Below are 15,102 nucleotides of genomic sequence, written 5' to 3'. Positions count from 1 at the left end.
AGATGGACCGGCAGCCAGTGGAGCTGGCATAGCAGGGGGGTGGTATGCTCCCTGTATGCCGCCCCAGTTAGTAATCTGGCTGGTGCCCGTTGAACTAGCTGATGTTTCCGAACCGTCTTCAAAGGCAGCCCCACGTAGAGTGCGTTGCAGTAATCTATTCGGGATGTAACCAGAGTGTAGACCACCGTGGCCAGATCAGACTTCCCAAGGTAATGTGAGTAGATAAATAGGTACCGCTTTGGCGGGGAGGTAATAAAAGACGCCCATGTGGACATGCCGGCGATTCAATCGGGAGAGCATCTAAGGACAACAAAGCTTCTCAGCATGGAAGATGGAGCAACAGCACCCCCCGTGGCCGAAGTTGAGCACAGCCTCCAGATGCCGGAGATGGAAAAAGATGGGAAGCCTTTACCTTTGTTTATGTAGTGTCTGTCTTTGTGAATTGTATAATGGCATTGAATGTTTGCCGTATATGTGTACTGTAATCCTCCCTGAGTCCCCTTGGGGAGATAGGACAGAATATAAATAAAGTATATTTTTTTATTTATTATTGTTATTATTTATTTATTATTGTTATTATTTATTTATTATTTATTTACTTACTTCACTTGTATACCGCTTTTGACTCTCTGTCTCTTGTGATTACCTATTCATGCCTTGGATCAACGTTTCCCTGTTTCTTTGGATTTTATTAGAGAAGTCTGGACTTTGTTTTTGAACTTTGCTGAACCATACCTTGGACTAATTTGTTCCTGCTTATCTTCTTATCTAATTGGATTTACTTTTTCCCTTAAAGTGTTTTTCTATTTTGCTGCTTTTACTTATCTTCAATAAAAAAAGGATCGTTTTCCTAGTTTTTAAAAAAATTCAAGACTATTTCTAGAGTGAGAAGGAGGAAGAGACGACGTGTTGCCCCTAATATTATTAATAGGCCCTTGCCCTGAATCTTCCGCATCATATATAGTTTAGAATATTGGTTCCCAACCTTTTCTTTGACCAGGGACCACTGTAATCAGGTACCACTCTCTAACATTAGTATCAAAAGGGTTACAGATTCATTTTTGGTCAACTTTAGATTTGGTTTGGTTATTTGGGGTGCTGATTCAGAAAATTACATTGGATAAACCACATCAGCTCTAGTTTCTGATTCAGAACATATGTCATTCAGTAGTCACCATCTGCTTGCCCACAGAAATGCCCACAGGGGTGTGTTATTGCCCCAACTTTATTCTCCATTTTCATCGCTATGATACTTCATCTTGTTGATGAGAAGATTCCCACCGGAGTGGAAATCATCTATTGGACAGACGGCAAGCTATGTAACCTCAGCAGACTGAAAGCCAAAACTAAGGTTACAACAACATCTGTTATAGAACTCCAGTATGCTGATGACAATGTCGTCTGTGCGCATTCAGAAGAAGACCTGCAAGCCACTCTAAACACCTTCGCAGAAGCATACAAGAAGCTCGGCCTGTCATTGAACATCGGGAAAACCAAGGTGCTCTTCCAGCAGTCACCAGCCAATCCCTCTGCAATGCCAGAAATACAACTTAATGGTGTAACATTAGAAAATGTTGATCATTTCTGCTCCCTTGGCAGCCACCTCTCCACCAAAGCCAACATCGACACCGAAATACAACACCGCCTGAGCTCTGCGAGTGCAGCATTTTTCCGAATGAAGCAGAGAGTGTTTGAGGACCAGGACATCCGTAGGGAGACCAAGGGGCTTGTTTATAGAGCTATTGTCCTCCCAACCCTGCTCTATGCCTGCGAAACGTGGACAGTCTACAGACGTCACATGCAACTCCTGGAACGATTGCATCAGCGTTGCCTCCAAAAAATCCCCCAAATCTCTTGGGAAGACAGGCGGACAAACGTCAGCGTGCTGGAAGAAGCAAAGACCACAAGCACTGAAGCGATGGTCCTCTGCCATCAACTCCGCTCGACCAGCCACGTTGTCCGGATGCCTGACCACCGTCTCCCGAAGCAGTTGCTCTACTCCGAACTCAAGAACGGAAAACGGAATGTTGGAGGGCAAGAAAAGGGATTGAAAGACGGGCTCAAAGCCAACCTTAAAAAGTCTGGCATAGACACTGAGAACTGGGAAGCCCTGGCCCTTGAGTGCTCCAGCTGGAGGTCAGCTGTGATCAGCAGTGCTGCAGAATTTGAAGCAGCACGAATGGAGGGTGAAAGAGAGAAATGTGCCAAGAGGAAGGCGCATCAAGCCAACCCTGACCGGGATGGCCTTCCACCTGGAAACCAATGCCTTCACTGCGGGAGAACATGCAGGTCAAGAATAGGGTTCCACCATCACCTACGGACCCACCAGATCACTGATCCTGGAAGACTATCCTGCTTGGCCAATGAGGGATTGCCTAAGTATGTAAGTAAGTACCAAAAGGGTTACAGGTTCATTTTTGGTCAACTTTAGATTGGGTTTGGTTATTTTGGGTGCTGATTCAGAAAATTGCATTGGATAAACCACATCAGCTCTAGTTTCTGATACAGAACATATGCCATTCAGTAGTCACCATCAGCTTGCCCAAAGAAAACCATATTTAATAAGCATTGGCACAATAAGGTGTAGTAACGGTGAGGCCGTGGACCATGTTTTAGTTCTTGCGGACCGGTGGTGGTCCAGTGACCACAGTTGGGAGCCACTGGTTTAGAATCATAGGATCTTCGATTTGAAAGGGAACATCCAGCTCTCAAGTCCTGAAAAGTCCCTACACTGCTTCCTAAAATCACATGTAACCAGAAAAGAAAATGAAAGAAGGCTTTCCTTTCTTATCTAAAATTAACAATCTCGCTCCGCCGAAGTAAATTAACATGGTTGCCGTGCCGTATTCAAAAGGTTCGCAATCCCGTCTCTTTTCCACAGGAAGCCATCTTTATCACCAACTCAAACGGATGTCACATTCAGTTGGAAAAGTGAAACCAGGCAGCAAACATGAAGTGATATGTGTCCTCAGAAATCTGTGAACCAAGACTATGTCAGATATTTTTTCTTCTCGTTTAAGAGTGCAAATGCTTTGAGTCCTCCGTTTCTTTGACTGATCACATTCTAAGGAGAGCTTTGGCAAGCGGAATGAGCAGCAAGGGAAAGGGTTTGAAGCAGTGCCAGAAGTTAAATAACCACTACTACTTCTCCTCCTCCTCTATACCTCGCTTTTCCTCTTCCACACAGCCACACAACCCAGAATATCAAGGCAGATAATCCACAATATCTCCTTTGAACTGGGTTACCATATGTGCGATTCACAGGGACCACGAAGGGGAAACATGCAAATGTGAGTAGATCAATAGGTACTGCTTCTGCGGGAAAGTAACGGCCCTCCACGCAGTCATGCTGGCCACATGACCTTGGAGGTGTCTACGGAACCGCCGGCTCTTTGGCTTAGAAATGGAGATGAGCACCAACCCCCAAAGTCGGATACGACTGGACTTAATATCAGGGGAAAATCTTTACCTATATATGTGTATGTATGTGTATATATATATATATATATATATAGAGAGAGAGAGAGAGAGAGAGAGAGAGAGAGAGAGAGAGGCTTTCCACATTTTTTGGCATCTTTAGAGGCTGTGCTCGGTCCCGGCCTTGCTGAAGAGTTTTCTTTGTTCGTAAACTTCCTCCTTTTTCTGATCGAAATGCCATGCCTACAATACCTCCCTGCTTTAATGCGGTACCTATTTATCTACTCACACATTTGTTTTTGAGTTGGTTAGGTAGGCAGAAGCTGGGCTAAAGGTCAGGCGCTCACGCTGACCCGTGGCAATAATTATTACAGCTTGGTGATTAACCTGCTGTGCTAAAGCCCAGCCCAGATTGCAATTCAAGGAAGAAGGCTAAACCCCACATCAAACTCCACCCTTAGCATTCAAAAGAATGTCACAACAGCTGTAAAAGTCAAGCAAGCCAAGTGGACTGGCACCCCAGGATAAACCACCTCTGCTAACAGAAACTTGGTGAATTTGGATACCCTGCCAAAGAAAGTGAGGAATAAACAATCTGGAATGACCAAGTTTTCACCTTGAATATGTCGCACTCTTGATCCCAAATTCCCGTAAACTCCGGCTCAGCGAGACTCTCGTCTTCTTCTTCTTCTTTGCCTTTCCTTAGTGGGACCATCGCCTTGGATGCTTCCAAAATGCTTCCATCATCAAAGGAGTCAGTAGATGAAACAGGATGCCAAGATTTCTGCAGAAAAACAGAAATACTGGTCATGGCCTTGTGTGTGTTTGTGTGTGTGTGTATGGGGGGTGCTTCCACTTTTGCAGCCATTAGAGGTGCAGGGTCCCTGCTTTTAAAGGTCTTGATTCATAATATCCTCCCTAATCAACACTCTCTTCTAAACAGTATATATATATTTTATTTTTTAAAATAGTTTTTATTGAATTATAATGAATACATCGAAAGAGTGAGAACAATAAAATATAGGGAAGTGCTGAAAGAAGGAAGAGCAAAGAAGAAAACAAAACAAAACAAAAACCAAAAAAAAAAACAACACACAAAAAACACCACACTTAGAAAAAATTAAAAAAAATTAATAAAATTGACTTCCATTCCACATTTCGGTTTTTTAGTCCATTATTTCCCTAATTCAATTTTCTGTTTCCTCTTGTTCTCTTATTTGTTTGTCATAATCCCAAAAAAGGGTCCAATCAGTCCTCTTTATCACATTCCCTGTATTCTTTTTGAATACATTTTCCATGTCTCTTATTTCTCTTACCTTTTCCAACCATATATCAATCTCTGGGATCTTAAACAGTATACCGTATATTCCGGGGTACAAGACGACTTTCTAAGCCTGGAAAATCATCTCAAAAATGGGGAGTCGTCTTGTACCCCGGCATAAATTTTTTTGGATCATTTTTCCCTCGTGTCCCTCGCCCTTGGCATCCCCGCGTGGTGGAGCCTGAGGAGGAGGGAGGGCGGGGGGAGGGAGGGAGGGGGCGAGGAGGAGCAGCGGCAGGCTTCGCTACCAAGCTGGCAGCATGGTAGCCTACTGGGCTGTTTTCACCCTCGCCGGCATTGAGTTGGGTCCGCCTCTGCCCTCCATCTCAGTGTAGCTGCTGCAGGAGGGAGCCAAAGCCAGAGGGGCGGGGCCTCTCGCTGCTCCGCCCCGCCCCCGCAGATGGCCCCGCCCCCGGTTCTGCCCCCGCCCCACCCCCTCCCTCGCTCCGGCTTCAACTCCTGCTGCTTTACCAGGCCGGCGAGGGTGTTTGCATGCTGTGCTGTCCCCTCCGCCACTGGTCTGCTGCTAGCTTTGCATGCAAACACCCTCGCCGGCCTGGTAAAGCAGCAGGAGTTGAAGACGGAGCGGGGGGGGGGGGGGCGGAACCGGGGGCGGGGCTATCTGCGGGGGCGGGGCGGAGCAGCGAGAGGCCCTGCCCCTATGGCTTTGGCTCCCTCCTGCAGCAGCTACACTGAGATGGAGGGCAGAGGCGGACCCAACTCAATGCCTGCGAAGGTGAAGACAGCCCAGTAGGCTACCATGCTGCCAGCTTGGTAGCGAAGCCTGCCGCTGCTCCTCCTCGCCCCCTCCCTCCCTGTGCCCCCCCTATGACTTCCTCTCACATATTTACATAGGGTCTCATCATGTCTCCTCTCAGCTAAACATGCCAAGCTCTTTAAGCCACTCCTCATAGGGCTTGATCTCCAGACCCTTGGCCTGCTCTCTCCTCCCTATGACTTCTTCTCACATATTTATACATGGCTCTCATCATGTATCCTCTCAGCCTTCTCTTCTTCAGGCTAAACATGCCATTGCCCAGCTCTTTAAGCCACTCCTCATAGGGCTTGATCTCCAGACCCTTGACCTGCTCTCTCCTCCCTATGACTTCTTCTCACATATTTATACATGGCTCTCATCATGTCTCCTCTCAGCCTTCTCTTCAGGATAAACATGCCCAGCTCTTTAAGCCACTCCTCATAGGGCTTGATCTCCAGACCCTTGACCTGCTCTCTCCTCCCTATGACTTCTTCCCACATATTTATACATGGCTCTCATCATGTCTCCTCTCAGCCTTCTCTTCTTCAGGATAAACATGCCCAGCTCTTTAAGCCACTCCTCATAGGGCTTGATCTCCAGACCCTTGACCTGCTCTCTCCTCCCTATGACTTCTTCCCACATATTTATACATGGCTCTCATCATGTCTCCTCTCAGCCTTCTCTTCTTCAGGATAAACATGCCCAGCTCTTTAAGCCACTCCTCATAGGGCTTGATCTCCAGACCCTTGACCTGCTCTCTCCTCCCTATGACTTCTTCTCACATATTTATACATGGCTCTCATCATGTCTCCTCTCAGCCTTCTCTTCTTCAGGCTAAACATACTCAGCTCTTTAAGCCACTCCTCATAGGGCTTGTTCTCCAGACCCTTGACCTGCTCTCTCCTCCCTATGACTTCTTCTCACATATTTATACATGGCTCTCATCATGTCTCCTCTCAGCCTTCTCTTCTTCAGACTAAACATACCCAGCTCTTTAAGCCACTCCTCATAGGGCTTGTTCTCCAGACCCTTGATCATTTTAGTCACCCTCTTCCTCTGGACACATTCCAGCTTATCAACATCTCCCTTCAGTTGTGGTGCCCAGAATTGGACACAATGTAATTCCAGGTTTGGTCTAACCACGGCAGAATAGAGCATGGGGAGCATGACTTCCCTGGATCTAGACACTATGCTCCTATTGATGCAGGCCAAAATCCCATTGGTTTTTTTTGTTTTTGTTTTTGTTTTGCCACCGCATGACATTCCTGGCTCATGTTTAACTTGTTGTCCACGAGGACCCCAAGATCTTTTTCACACATACCACTCTCGAGCCACGTGTCCCCCATCCTGTATCTTTGCATTTCATTTTTGACAGAAGTCAAACTGGAAAGCTCTTCTTGACCCAGGGTCCCCTTTCCTCTTTTCTGATCTCTTTTCCCCTTCTAACAATTAAACATCACCTGGCTATGTTCTTGAGAAACTCTAAAACAATTCAAGCTGTCACGGTGATTTAAGGATGAAGACATGTCAAGATGTGACCCAGTAAACATGTGCCATGCCAAATGCTACATTTCTGAAGGATGAGGTCCAATCTGCCCCTCTCTTCTGATAGGAGGTCCTGATTTATAAAGACTGCTTATAGATAAAAATTCTACAAATTCTTTGCCTTCACCTCAGTACTCATCGTACAAAGCCTGACTTCTATTTGCATGCAAGCTTCTATGCCAACATACATGTAATCTGAACCATTTAAAGCCTGCTTTCATACTTGCCAGCATGATGGAAACGACCCAGAGCGTAAATGAAATTCAAGGGAGGAAGAGCAACTATAATGTCCAATGTAAGGTACAATGTCCCTTTCATAGGAACCTGCATGTCAGAAGCATTTGAATTCAAATTACCATATTGAATTCAAATCTGATTTTTTAAAAAATGTATTTGGTGTGCATTGGAAGAGGGGTGGTCTTATACGGCGAGTATATCCCAAACTCTATGTTTTAACTGGAAAAATTGGGGGTCGTCTTATACGCCCAGTCGTCTTATATGCCGGAATATACGGTATATATTAATGTACTGCGTTATCTGGATGAAAATGAATGACCTCTAGCACAATTTACAGCAGCAAATATCTTAAGCTATAGGCAGAAATACTGTGGGTCTAGCCCAAGTATGGATAAACCCAGGCCCAGGGGCCAGATGCGGCGCCTTGGGCTCTTTCTTCAAGTCCTCCTTTCTCTCACCATCCTATCCTTCCTTCCTTCTTTTCTTCCTCCTTCCCTCTCTCTTTTTCCTTCCCTTCCATCCTTTCCTCCTTCCTTCCTTCTCTCCCTCTTTCTCCTTCCTTCCCTTTTGGCTTTCCTTCCTTCTCGTTTTCCTCCCTCCTCTCCCTCCCTCTATTCCCTTCCACTCTTTCGTCTTTTCCTTCCACCCTTTCATCCTTCCCTCCCTTCCCTCCCTCTTTCTCCTTCCATCCTTCCCTTCCACCCTTTCGTCCTTCTTTCCTTCTCTCTTTCCTCCCTCTCTCTTTCCTTCCTTCTCTTTTGTCTTTCCTTCCTTCTCTTTCCTGGATCCATCCATCCTTCCCTTTCAGCCTTTCTTCTTTCCTTCCCCTTTGTCTTTCCTTCCTTCCTTCCTTCTTTCCTTCCTCCTTCCCTTCCCTCCTTCTCTCCATCCTTTCTTCCCTTTCTCTTTCATCTTTCCTTCTTTTTCTTTTCTCCTTCCCTTCCTTCACTTCCACCCTTTCCTCCTTCCCTCCCTTTTGTCTTTCCTTCCTTCTCTCTTTCCTTCCTCCTTTCCTCCCCTCCTTCTTTTTCTTTCCATCCTTCCCACCCTTTCATCCTTCTTTCCTTCCCTCTTTCCTTCCTCTCCCTTTCCTTCCTTCCCTTTTGTTTTTCCTCCCTTCCTTTATCCTTCCATCCTTCCCTTCAACTCTTTCATCCTTTCTTCTTTCCTTCCCTTTTGTCTTTCCTTCCTTCCCTCTTTCCTTCCTCCTTCCCTATCTCCCTCTTTCTTCTTTCAATCTACCTTCTCTTCCTCACTTTTGTCTTTCCTTCCTTCTCTCTTTCCTTCCTCCCCTCCCTACCTTCCTTCCTTCTATCCATCCTTCCCTTTCACCCTTTCACCCTTCCCTACTTCTCTCCTTTTTGTCTTTCTTTCTTTCTCTCTTTCCTCCCTCTTCCCTCCTTCTTTCCTCTCTCTTTCTTTCTCCTTCCTTCCCTTTTGTCTTTCCTTCCTTCTCTCTGTTTTATCCTTCAGTCCTTCCACCCTTTCTTCTTTCTTTCCCTTGTCTCTTTCCTTCCTCCTTCCCTCCCTCCCATCCTTCCTTCCATCCATCCTTCTAAGCTTGCAAACTCTGTTTTGTCTGTTTGTTAAAAATTTGTTTAAAATGTAATACATTTGTGTCTGGTTGATACTGACACGATACATAAAATAAATATCCATCCTTCCCTTCCACCCTTTCATCCTTCCCTACTTCTCTCCCTTTACTTCTCTCTTTCCTTCCTCCTTACCTCCCTCTCTTCCCTCCTTCTTTCTCCTTCCATCCTTCCCTTCCATCCTTTTGTCCTTCTTTCCTCCCTCTTTCTTTCTCCTTCCTTCCCTTTTATATTGTATTCCTTCTCTCTTTCTTTTCTCCTTCCACCCTTTCATCCTTCCTTCTTTCCTCCCTCTTTTTCTTTCTCCTTCCTTCCCTTTTATATTGTATTCCTTCTCTCTTTCTTTTCTCCTTCCACCCTTTCGTCCTTCCTTCTTTCCTCCCTCTTTTTCTTTCTCCTTCCTTCCCTTTTATATTGTATTCCTTCTCTCTTTCTTTTCTCCTTCCACCCTTTCGTCCTTCCTTCTTTCCTCCCTCTTTTTCTTTCTCCTTCCTTCCCTTGTATATTGTATTCCTTCTCTCTTTCTTTTCTCCTTCCACCCTTTCATCCTTTCTTTTTTCCACCCTCTCCTTCTTTTTCCTTCCTTCCTTCCCTTCTACATTGTATTCTTTCTCTCTTTCTTTTCCCCTTCCACCCTTTCATCCTTCCTTCTTTCCTCCCTCCCTCTTTCTTTCTTTCTTTCTTTCTTTCTCCTTCCTTCCCTTTTACATTGTATTCCTTCTCTCTTTCTTTTCTCTTCCACCCTTTTGTCCTTTCTTCTTTCCTCCCTCTCTTTCTTTCTCCTCCCTTCCCTTCTATATTGTATTCCTTCTCTCTTTCTTTTCTCCTTCCACCCTTTCGTCCTTCCTTCCTTCCTTCCTCCCTTTCTTTCTTTCTCCTTCCTTCCCTTTTATATTGTATTCCTTCTCTCTTTCTTTTCTCCTTCCACCCTTTCGTCCTTTCTTTTTTCCACCCTCTCTTTCTTTTTCCTTCCTTCCTTCCCTTCTACATTGTATTCTTTCTCTCTTTCTTTTCCCCTTCCACCCTTTCATCCTTCCTTCTTTCCTCCCTCCCTCTTTCTTTCTTTCTTTCTTTCTCCTTCCTTCCCTTTTACATTGTATTCCTTCTCTCTTTCTTTTCTCTTCCACCCTTTTGTCCTTTCTTCTTTCCTCCCTCTCTTTCTTTCTCCTCCCTTCCCTTCTATATTGTATTCCTTCTCTCTTTCTTTTCTCCTTCCACCCTTTCGTCCTTCCTTCCTTCCTCCCTTTCTTTCTTTCTCCTTCCTTCCCTTTTAAATTGTATTCTTTCTCTCTTTCTTTTCTCCTTCCACCCTTTCATCCCTTCTTCTTTCCTTCCTTCCATCTTTCTTCCCTCTCTCCCTCTTTCTTCTTCCACGCTTCCCTCTCTCTTCCCTCTCTCCCTCCTTCTCTTCCTTCCTTCCATCACTGGGCAGGCAGTCCTCCTAGCAGGGAGTACTAGCACACAGCCCTGAAGTTAGAAAGTGTGCCATGCCTGATCGAGCCAATGTTACACCATGAAGGATTTGAACACACACAAAGAATTGCAGGAACGACAAGCCAGTGCTACAAATGTGTCCCTTAGACTTCCACTCACCAGAGTAGAAGATGCCATTGAATCATAACATGTTTCTTTGATGTACCGCCATGTTTTCAAGCGCCATTTAATAGCATCGGAGAGTTTCTCCTTGCCCTTCAGGATCCCCGGGTGGGATTGCTTCTTCACTTTCTCCTGCTGAGCTTCCTCTTTCAAGATCCGAGCCACAATTTCAATCTTCTTGGCTTTCTGCTGTTCCATAAATTCCCTGCATTCAAGCAACGGCGCACAAATTGAGCGCAGCCATGGCACAATGCAAGGCCTCCATCTCAGGCATTCCATGTGACCCCAATCTGCCCATTAATTAATATCTATATAAATAAAAATGTAATGTTTGTTTGTAGGATTAACATAACTCAAAAACAATTGGACGAATTGCCAAGACATTTACTAACCCAAGGAGTGACTTATCACTAAAAAAAAAATGATTTTGTCATTTGGGAGTTGTAGTTGCTGGGATTTTGTAGTTTACCTACAATCAAAAGAGTATTCTGAACTCCTCCAATGATGGAATTGAACCAAACGTGGCACATTGGATTCCCATGACCAACATGAGCATTGATGGGCATTGACCTTGAGTTTGGGAGTTGTAATTCACCTACATCCAGAGAACACTGCGGATTCAAACAATGTTTAATCTGGTCCAAATTTGGCACTATGATCCCACATGCCCAAATATGAACACAGGTGGAGTTTGTGGCAAATAGACCTTGACATTTGGGAGTTGTGGTTACCGGGATTTATAGTTCACTTACAATCAAAGAGAATGCTGAACTCCATCAACGATTGAATTGAACCAAACGTGGCACACAGAACTCCCATGACCAACAGAAACACTAGAAGGGTTTGGTGGGCATTGACCTTGAGTTTGGGAGTTGTAGTTCACCTAGATCCAGAGAACACTGCGGATTCAAACAATGTTGAATCTGGTCCAAACTTGGCACTAATATCCCACATGCCCAAATATGAACACAGGTGGAGTTTGTGGCAAATAGACCTTGACATTTGGGAGTTGTGGTTACCGGGATTTATAGTTCACTTACAATCAAAGAGAATGCTGAACTCCATCAACGATTGAATTGAACCAAACGTGGCACACAGAACTCCCATGACCAACAGAAACACTAGAAGGGTTTAGTGGGTATTGACCTTGAGTTTGGGAATTATAGTTCATCCACATCCAGAGAACACTGCGGATTCAAACAATATTGAATCTGGTCCAAACTTGGCACTAATATTCCACATGCCCAAATATGAACACAGGTGGAGTTTGTGGGAAATAGACCTTGACATTTGGGAGTTGTGGTTACTGGGATTTATAGTTCACCTACAATCAAAGAGCATTCTGAACTCCATCAACGATTGAATTGAACCAAACATGGCACACAGAACTCCCATGACCAAGAGAAAATAGTGGAAGGGTTTACTCAGCATTGACCTTGAGTTTGGGTGTTGTAGTTCACCTCCATCCAGAGAGCACAGTGGATTCAAACAATGTTGAATCTGGTCCAAACTTGGCACTAATATTCCACATGCCAAATATGAACACAGATGGAGCTTGTGGGAAATAAAATCTTGACATTTGGGAGTTGTAGTTACCGGGATTTATAGTTCACCTACAATCAAAGAGCATTCTCAATCCCACCAGCGATATAATTGGGCTAAACTTCCCACACAGACCCCCCCCCCCCATGACCAACAGAAAATACTTAAGGCCATCCAGTCCAACTCCCTTCACCAGGTCAAGAAAATGTAAACAAAGCCCCCTGTCAAAGAGCCATCCAGCCATAGAGATAGATAGATATGATTCACACACAGAGAGATATAGTGTCAAAGAAGGACAAAAATATGTTCCAGAGTAGGCAAACCAGACAATCTCTTCATCAGCACTGACAAAGAAACAACAAGAAGTACTGTTTACCCACAATCATAAAGGCATTGCATATATTAGAAACCAACACTTTCTCATTACTTTATTTTCGAGATCCCCAGACTGGGCCACAGCAACACCTGGCAGGGGGTGGCTAGCATATATTAATTCCAGTGTTTAAGGTAAGAGACAATTCAAAAGCTCACTTCTTCTGATGCTCCAGCTCCACGTCTCGCTTATGGAGGAAAATCTCCCGGGTGACGTTGTGCCCCTGAGCCTGGATGGCCTCCTTCACCTTCTCGTCTTGGGCTTGGGCTTCAAGGGCGTTGACTTTGTCCAGGGCCTGGACGATTCGGAGATGTTCCTAGACGACAACAAAACCAAAACCTCAAAAGGAGAGCAAATGGTAAATGGTCTCCAGTCATACCCAAATGATAGATTTCCACTCCTTCAGTCGTTGTGAGGAGAGTTTGATAAGAAGGAGAGATAGATCTGTTCATTTAGTAGTCCGCTGACCATGTCAACAATCAAGTTCATCGCCATGACAAGAGGCCCCATTTCGTGAGATAAAGAGATCTCTCCAATGGGTGGCTTTCATAATGAATTTGGCTTTACAGTGGACTAAGTGTAATATGCGTTTTCTGATGGTCTTTGGCGACCCTCTCTGAAACCCCTCGCAACCCACCGCCAGGGACCCCAACCCCCAGGTTGAGAAACGCTAGTAGATCCCAGTTTGCATTCTTCATTGCATCTTCATTGCTATGATACTTCACCTTGTTGATGGGAAGCTTCCCACCAGGTTACAACAACTTCTGTTATAGAACTCTAATATGCTGATGATAACGTCGTCGGTGCTCATTCAGAAGAAGACCTACAAGCTACTCTAAACACCTTCGCAGAAGCATACGAGAAGCTCAGCCTCTCATTGAACACTGAAAAAACCAACATGCTCTTCCAGCAGTCAACAGCCAATCCCACAGCAGACTGAAAGCCAAAACCAAGGTTACAACATCTCTTATAGAACTCCAGTATGCTGATGATAACATAGTCTGTGCACATTCAGAAGAAGACCTACAAGCCACTCTAAACACCTTTGCAGAAGCATACGAGAAGCTCAGCCTCTCATTGAACATCGAGAAAACCAAAGGGCTCTTCCAGCAGTCACCATCCAATCCCTTTCCAATGCCAGAAATACAGCTTAATGGTGCAACATTAGAAAATGTTGACCATTTCCGCTCCCTTGGCAGCCACCTCTCCACAAAAGTCAACATTGACACTGAAGTTCAACACTGCCTGAGCTCTGTGAGTGCAGCATTTTTCCGAATGAAGCAGAGAGTGTTTGAGGACCGGGACATCTGTAGGGAGACCAAGGTGCTTGTCTATAAAGCTATTATCCGCCCAACCCTGCTATACGCCTGTGAAACGTGGGCTGTCTACAGACGTCACATGCAACTCCTGGAATGATTCCATCAGTGCTGCCTCTGGAAAATCCTGCCAATCTCTTGGGAAGACAGGCGGACAAAGATCAGCGTGCTGGAAGAAGCAAAGACCACCAGCACTGAAGTGATGGTCCTCCGCCATCAACTCCGCTCGACCAGCCACTTAGTCCGGATGCCTGACCACTGCCTCCCGAAGCAGTTGCTCTACTCCGAACTCAAGAACGGAAAACAGAATGTTGGTGGGCAGGAAAAGAGATTGAAAGATGGGCTCAAAGCCAACCATAAAAACTCTGGCATAGACACTGAGAAGTGGGAAGCTCCAGCTGGATGTCAGCTGTGACCAGCAGTGCTGCAGAATTTGAAGAGGTACAAATGGAGGGTGAAAGAGAGAAATGTGCCAATAGGAAGACCCCAACTGAGACTGCCTTACACCAGGAAACCGATGCCCTCACTGCGGGAGAAGATGCAGGTCAAGAATAGGGCTCCACAGTCACCTACGGACCCACCCTGGAGGATTACCCTACTCGGACAACGAGGGTTCGCCTATGTAAGTTTGCATTCTGTCCAACTGTAAATAAGGCAAGTAAAGATCTCAAAATAATGAGATGCTTGAAAAAGTCAACCAATTCAGCGGTCTGCATTGAAGCAGATGGATTCCTGGCTTTTAGGAAATTCCCAGGAAGAAACTCCAAGAAGCATTCGATTTAGCAAACATACCAGTCAGGTCAGAACATATACAAGACCTGTTCAAAATAGGAACGGTCAACTTTGCTCTCTTCATCTCATGAAACTGCAGAACCTGAATGTGATCAGAACAAGCAAGTACCCGGTTGGAAGCAATATTTTGTTTCAGGGAGAGCACCGTGTCCATCCTCCTTTGCAAATACTCTCGATGTTTTTGTTCTTCGCTGGCGTTCCTCTCATGGATCCTGCCAGAAAAAGATGCAACCAGTCAAAATCATGGTCATTACCAAAGCAAAAAACACGAAAGGGTTATAAGACGGTGTAAACAACACATGCAAGACACGCAGGGTAAGAAAACACAAAAACACAAGCAAGAAGGAACCTCAGATTCTCTTTCAAAAGCAAAAGATCAAAGCTTCTGAGATGAGAGAGACATGGCAGCGAGAAAGAAGAGGGGGAAGGAAAAACAAAGTTAATGAAAGCATTAAAAAAAAAGCAGTCCTGAGACAATTAAGAAGAGGTGTAAGAGCAGACTTAAGAGTGGGTCTAAAAGCAGCCTTGGCACCATTAGAAGAGAAGGAAGAAGTAAACATTTGCGCCGGAGAAACAGATAAACTGCACACTAGGCTTTTGGCTTGTCTCAAAAC

At 45.0% G+C, this 15,102-nt stretch overlaps 1 protein-coding gene across 1 annotated transcript in view; it reads right to left on the bottom strand.

Moving 5' to 3' along the window:
• Positions 1 to 15,102, bottom strand: part of CFAP74 (cilia and flagella associated protein 74) — a 124,811-nt gene that overhangs the window by 79,593 nt on the left and 30,116 nt on the right. The window contains exons 8-11 of the mRNA XM_067472951.1: positions 14,598 to 14,700; positions 12,539 to 12,696; positions 10,463 to 10,670; positions 4,034 to 4,201 (exon numbers count right to left, since the gene is read on the bottom strand). Coding sequence (XP_067329052.1) covers positions 4,034 to 4,201; positions 10,463 to 10,670; positions 12,539 to 12,696; positions 14,598 to 14,700 — 637 coding nt within the window. The remainder of the gene's footprint in view (positions 1 to 4,033; positions 4,202 to 10,462; positions 10,671 to 12,538; positions 12,697 to 14,597; positions 14,701 to 15,102) is intronic.

Source organism: Anolis sagrei, chromosome 13 (assembly GCF_037176765.1).
Source record: "Anolis sagrei isolate rAnoSag1 chromosome 13, rAnoSag1.mat, whole genome shotgun sequence".
In the NCBI taxonomy this organism is placed as follows: Eukaryota; Metazoa; Chordata; class Lepidosauria; order Squamata; family Dactyloidae; genus Anolis; species Anolis sagrei.
The sequence above is the reverse complement of the archived record's forward strand: the minus strand, read 5'-3'. Positions and strand labels throughout refer to the sequence as shown.